At 53.6% G+C, this 6264-nt stretch overlaps 1 protein-coding gene across 1 annotated transcript; it reads left to right on the forward strand.

Moving 5' to 3' along the window:
* The first annotated feature begins 2764 nt into the window (after positions 1-2764).
* On the forward strand, positions 2765-6264 carry LOC122371801. Its single transcript, XM_043348501.1, has one exon. It carries the CDS (start codon positions 2862-2864, stop codon positions 5130-5132), a length of 2271 nt encoding a protein of 756 aa, XP_043204436.1. The 5' UTR covers positions 2765-2861; the 3' UTR covers positions 5133-6264.

The raw sequence follows: 6264 nt of genomic DNA on the forward strand, positions 1-6264 counted from the left end.
CCGGTTTAGTGGTGTCATGTTTATCTGTTAACCCGCGCCCCGTTGGGCTCTGCCGAGCAACGCGCCCCGTTGAGGGGGCCATTTTGGCCCCCCCCTAAGATCTCGAGAACCACGCAACGTAGCGACAAGCGGCAAACGGTGTTGGATAGCCCTATCAGGGAACTACCTTGTGACCCAATTTTATTGACCTAGGTCAAACCGATGACGTCACAGGTCAGGTCAAAGGTCCAATTTTCACCGTTTACAGGCATTTCAAGAAATGCGTTGTACAATCGAGTAAAATGCATTTCATTGAAAATCATCGATGGGGAAATGTTCTTCAAACACATATTTTGCTAGTTGAGGTCACTGATACCAGGTCAGGTCACAGAGGTCAGGTCACTGGGGGGTCACAATATGAAAGTGTCGTGTGATACATGTTTTATGGTCCATTTTACATGACAAATGCGATTATGTGGGTCAGGCAGCCTTTGGGGCCAGCTTAGGTCACGTTTTGGTCAAGGTCAGGTCAAGGTCAGGTCAAGGTCAGGTCAAATTAGGTCAAATTTCAAAGTTGATATTTTTGCATAAAATGGGTATCGAATCGATGCAGCTCGTCACGGGGAGTTCAATGCTGGTCTTTGTTTTGCCGTACGAGGTCTAGAATCGCTAAAAATTGGGTTCAAAAATTTGACGTCATCATTTTTGAACAGTTTTTTCGCTATAACTTGGCCAAAAAACGAGATATCGATCTGAAATTTGGTATGTATATAGAAGAGCGCAGGGGCTATCACATATATTCCGGTTTTTTTCGAAATTCGGAAAAATTTTGGATTTTTTTTTTAGTTTTTCAAAAAAAAATCAATTTTTTGAAATTTTTTGGGTCAAAAACCCAAAATTTTGAAAATCCGAGATAGCAGTTTTGTAGCGCCGCTTTTTGTCTACTAGACCATATAAAGAACTTTGAAATTGCTTGATAACTGTAGATTTGGTGAGCGTTTCAAGATTGCATGTTTTTTGCTCATTTTTGCTCGAACATGACCTCAGTTTGACCTCAATAACTCCTGACCTAAGGTGACCTAAGACTTGAAATTTGGTGTGAAGGTGTCAAATTGATGCCCGGGAAGGTACTGAAAATTTGGCGGCGCTGCGCGCCGTCGTTTTCTTGCTATTCAGGAAAAACCACAGGGGGGGGGGCAAAATGGCCCCCCCCCAACGGGGCGAGGGTTAACCGATTTTGAGTGTTTAGTAAGTATGACTATCGTTCAAAAGAAGGGAAGTTCAATTTTCTTCCATTGACTTATGCCTACTTAAAAAACCGCAAAATTGGTCTGGTCACCGTTATCGAAACTCTGAGATCAACATCAACATTACATACATACATGCTGATACAGTAGGTAGGGGAAGTTGGGGCAATGCCGGAGTTGGGGCAAAGCCGAAATTCGAGATATTTCGAAAACCGTAAGACATGGATGCCACCTGTCAGTGATGATCTGAAGCTTAAGTGACTACAATTAACGCATGTTTGTTACGAGTCGTCATTCGGAATACTTCGGCTGTGAGGGCGCCAAGAGCGTTTTCAATGTACGCGTTCCTTGTACTACATGCGCCTTTGAAGCTGCATTTCTTACTCATTATGCTACCGTTTGTCTGGCCAATTCGGTCAAGTAATCTTCAGCATGTCTTTGCATAAGTGTGCTGCCTATTTGAAATTTATACGGCACGTTGAAAAGTTATGGGCCTGCAAAGGAAAGTATGGCTGGCTGGGGTAATGCCGAAAACGTGCAATTACGCACGTTAAAGCACGCTACGTGGACTTTACTGCTGTAGAATAGCAACGCAAATTTTTAGTCACACAAATTACACTTTCAACCGACACAACGGCCTGTTACCTATAAGGAATTATTTACCTGGCATTTTCTTATTATATCACACAATTATAACTTCCAGTGTGCACCAAGCGTCCTCAAGCTCTTAAAACGCGTGTCAGCTTTGATAAATTCTGGATAAAGTTTGAGATAAAGTGGCAAAACATCAATGTCGGCATTCCCCGTAGATCATTTCTCCCATTTTCGGCTTTCCCCGCAGTCCGGGGCAACGCCGAAAAAGTCACTTCTTTGATATTTTTAGTTTATGCGCTTAACGGTATGCGAATTCATCAAATGCGCCTGGTATGTTTGAAAGGCAAAAGACTGGCCTCTCGAATGACGCCAACAAGAATAGCTTATGTTGTCTACCTTGCGTGCTACGGGCGTCAGAAAAAAGTATTCGGCGTTCCCCCAACTTCCCCTAATCAATAGCTGAAAGTTTCAAAGCAATCGTCCAGTCGGTATGGCTATAATGGCGAACATTGGAACTTCCCGAGGCTCAGATCACTTGACGTGACCTGGTGACCCGACCTTGAAAAACCTGGGTCTGAAATTTTTACAGCATCTTCAGAAAAAAAACATGATGTATGCCGAAACGGCGGGGATAAAGCCCCCACGGTTTTTTAAATGCGCAAAAAAACTGGGAGGGGAACGTAAAACACCACCCAGCAGGGCGAGGGATACAGGCGTTGCAATTTAGAACATTACCACAACTTTCAGTTTCCTAGTCCTGTAGCGACAGCTCTCCAGTTTGTCCATTCCGCAACCCCCACCCCCCACCCCCACCTTCCTGACACGACCCCGCCCTGTTGGCGGCCCTCGGCGCTGGCCCTGGCGGCCGGTTACCGGGCTCTGTCGCGGCTGCTGATTGGCTGGCTGGTCGGGCCGGCTGCACGCGCTCGGCCGCGCCGCTCGGTGGTGGCAGGGCGCGGCACGGCGTGGCGTCAGAAGTCCGTCTGCAGCGCGCGGGGAGGGCCGCGCCGCTCTGCAGCTCCTCGCCACAGCCACGCGGCCATGGAGGACTCTGCGCTATGGACCAAGATCATCTGTCTGGTGCTGTTCGGGGTCATATCGCTGGCATGCGGTCTGGTGCCGCTGGTCGCCAGCCGAGCGGCGCGCCGCTGGCGCCGCAGCCGCGCCGGCAAGACAGAGGTGCGTGTGAAGGAGCGACTGCGTCTGGTGCTCTCGTGCGTGCTGTGTCTCGGCGGTGGCGTGCTCCTCGGCACGGTGTTCACGCACATGCTGCCTGAGATCCGCGAGATCTTCGAGGAGATCGAGAGTGCCGACCTGCTGCCGGGCATGCACTCTCCGGCCGGCGAGATCTTCATCTGCATCGGCTTCTTTCTGGTGTACCTGGTGGAGGAGCTGGTGCACGCCTGTCTGGCCGGCCGCGCCTCGGCCAAGAAGCGGCGTGACGTGGCGCCGGCGCCGGTGGTCAGCTCGCCGTCCGCCGTGGTGGTGGAGGTGCACGGCGACCGGGACGCCATGTCCTGGCACGAGAAGTACGCCGAGCCGCCGCCGGTGACGGCCGCCGTGACCGAGGCCGCCGCCGAGCTGGCCGAGCACGGGCACCACCACGGCGGCGCCGCCGGCCACGACCACGGCGCGGTGGTGGCCACGCTGCACGCGCTCCGCGCCTACATCGTCATAGTGGCGCTGTCCGTGCACTCGGTGTTCGAGGGATTCGCCGTGGCTTTCGAGACCACCAGTCGTGACGTGTGGGTGCTGTTCGCCGCCATCGCCACGCACAAGGCGATCGTCGCCTTCTGCCTCGGCGAGCAGCTGCTGGCCACCAAGCGGTCGGCTTGTTTCGTCGTGACCAACATGCTGATTCTCTCTGCGGCCTCGCCTTTGGGAGTGACCATCGGCCTGGCTGTGGAACAGCTGGACCAGGACGAGGGCTCCAGGCTGCTGGCCACTGGACTCCTGCAGGCCCTGGCCGCCGGAACCATCCTCTACGTCGTCTTCTTCGAGATCCTGGCTCCCGAGCGCCAGAAGCACGGCGCCGGCCTGTTCAAGTTCCTCGCCGTCGTCGCTGGTTTCTCGCTGATCGTGCTGATGCACAGCTCCGGCGCCGGTCACTCACACGGCGGCCACGGACAGACGTTGCTGGCCGGTGGTCACGGGCACGGGCATAGCGTTCACGGCGAGGCGCACGGTCACGAGCACGGCGGCCACGACCACGAGCATGACCACCGCGCGACCGAGTCGGTCAACTCTGACTACCTGCTGCGAGTGCCGAACGAGTCGGGTCACGTGTACAACACCGTGCGCTACATCAAATCTTTCAACCGCCAGGAGCCGCCGACCGTTACCGCGGGAGACATCGTGGCTGGAATGAGGAGCATTGTGGAGGATCTCGGCATTGACCATGATCACAGCGAGCTCGACGATGAACATCACGGTGCCGTTGGCGAGGAGACGAGCGAAGACTCGCCAGGCAGTGAGGACTCTGGCAGGAGGAAAGTTAAGCCACAACACGATCATCCAGATGGACACGGGGACCACGAAGAGCACGATCACGACGAACACGATCATCACGACCACGGAGAGCATGACCACGAAACGTCCGGCAGAGGAAGCAGCGGCTCTCAATCGGCGTCTGAGGAGGCCGGAGACGCGCACCACCATGACCATGACCAGTTCATGAGGACGGTCGCTGACCTGGCAGGTCACCTCGCTGGACTGGATCGTCGAGCGGTGGATCGCACCGTCACCCTCATAGACACCTTGGACCTGATAGCCATGCAAAAGACGGACAGAAAGGGGAAGATCCGAGCGAAGGACGCTGGCAGCTCGTCTGGTGTCGGGAGAAACCACGATCACGAGCAAGAGCACGACCATGATCACGACCATGATCATGGTAATGGTCACGAGCACGATCACGATCACGATCACGATCACGATCACGATCACGGCTCGGCTGAAGGCGGGCAGTTGTCGCCGAGTTCCACCGCTCCATCCACTCGGTCAGTAGCGGAGGGAGGTGATCCGAACAGGGACGAGTCGGGCCGGGTCGAGCCAGGCCAGGACGAGTCACGCCGGTGGCTGCACGCGGCCCACTTTGGCGAGCCGATCGACGACCACGTGCAGTTTGTGCTACAGGAACCCGTCACTCAGCCGGATCCGGCGCGTGACTCAGAGTCGGCCGGCACCAGCTCCAGCACCGGCAGCAGCTCCAGCACCAGCACCAGCGAGGTGGGAGAACATCAGCAGGAGCTGGACGCGAGGAGGGAGCTGGATACCTTAGAAGAGGTGAGGTTCCATAGCCGCGCGAGAGAGTAAAACTGTCCAAGGATGGCGTCACGATCGCTCAACCCTGAGTATTCCGGTGCTGTTACGAAAAGAGTGCTTTAGCGTGCCTTAGAGTCAGAGTAACATTATTCAGTGTGCTAGCGCACTGTGTTTTGTCCATATTTGACCATTAAAGCGCTTGAAGGTAGATGGAGTGGGATACGCTTAAGATGTAGATGTAAAGTGCTGAGGTACAAAGAGGTGCTTCCGTGCTCATAAGTGCCAGTGTGCGTACGTTTTGTGTTTCGCGATGTAACTGGGTGGAAACGATGTGCAGTAATTTCTCATTTTTGTATCACGTTTGTTTGTTGTGAGTGATTAGGCTCATTGAGCACAATCTGTTTGAAGGTCCAACGCTAGAGTTCTGAGCTGTAAAACTGAGGATTAAAATAACTGCCAAAAAAAAAAACTCTTACCCTCACTGGTGACCTCGACCAATCAAAGGATGATTCGTCCCAGTTATAGTTGTCAATCATACTTACAGCGCCAGATTCGTTGAGCACGTTCCGGAAGCGTATCCAAGATCTGGCGCTCCCGTTACTCACCCGTGCACTGCCTGAACCGGCCAGGCAGCGCTCAGTTCAGTTCAGCCCTCGCTCCGGTCGCGGCCCGCCACCGGACGTAACCACTCGGCCGGTCGGGGCATTCCGGCGCACGCTCTCTCCCCCGGCCCTCTCTCCCCGCCCGATACTCTCCCCTCTGGCCCTCTCTCTCCGCCCGATACCCACCCCTCCCCTCTGCCAGCCTGAGCGTGCCTTCGTGTACAGATCGAACCGTTCGGTTCGGCGCGGTGGGACGTGACGATTAGAGTCTGGATTGTGTTTCAGTGCTGTATATACCCACTGCATATAGCTGTGATATAGGATTGGTTGGGAGATGTGGCGGCGTTAGATGTCAAAATCTCTATGGGCTGCAGAATTCGAGCTAATATAGCTCCCGAATTCAGTTGTGGTCAACAGGCCTTTGATAATTTCCCGCAATGCGCAGTGTTTTGCAGTGTTACATTTAGATGTTTACTGCGGGACCGTGGACATGTTCATAGTGTCCGCTTTGATTAATTATTTTTGATTGTTTTGGGGGTTTTATATATGCGCTGATGATGAATACATATCGTTTCCAACAA

The sequence above is a fragment of the Amphibalanus amphitrite genome, unplaced genomic scaffold (assembly GCF_019059575.1).
Source record: "Amphibalanus amphitrite isolate SeventyFive unplaced genomic scaffold, NRLGWU_Aamphi_draft 000036F_arrow, whole genome shotgun sequence".
Lineage (NCBI taxonomy): Eukaryota > Metazoa > Arthropoda > Thecostraca > Balanomorpha > Balanidae > Amphibalanus > Amphibalanus amphitrite.

Bases quoted from the DNA above. Each gene is read 5' to 3' on its own strand.
- LOC122371801 (XM_043348501.1), top strand. From the start codon at position 2,862: ATGGAGGACTCTGCGCTATGGACCAAGATCATCTGTCTGGTGCTGTTC.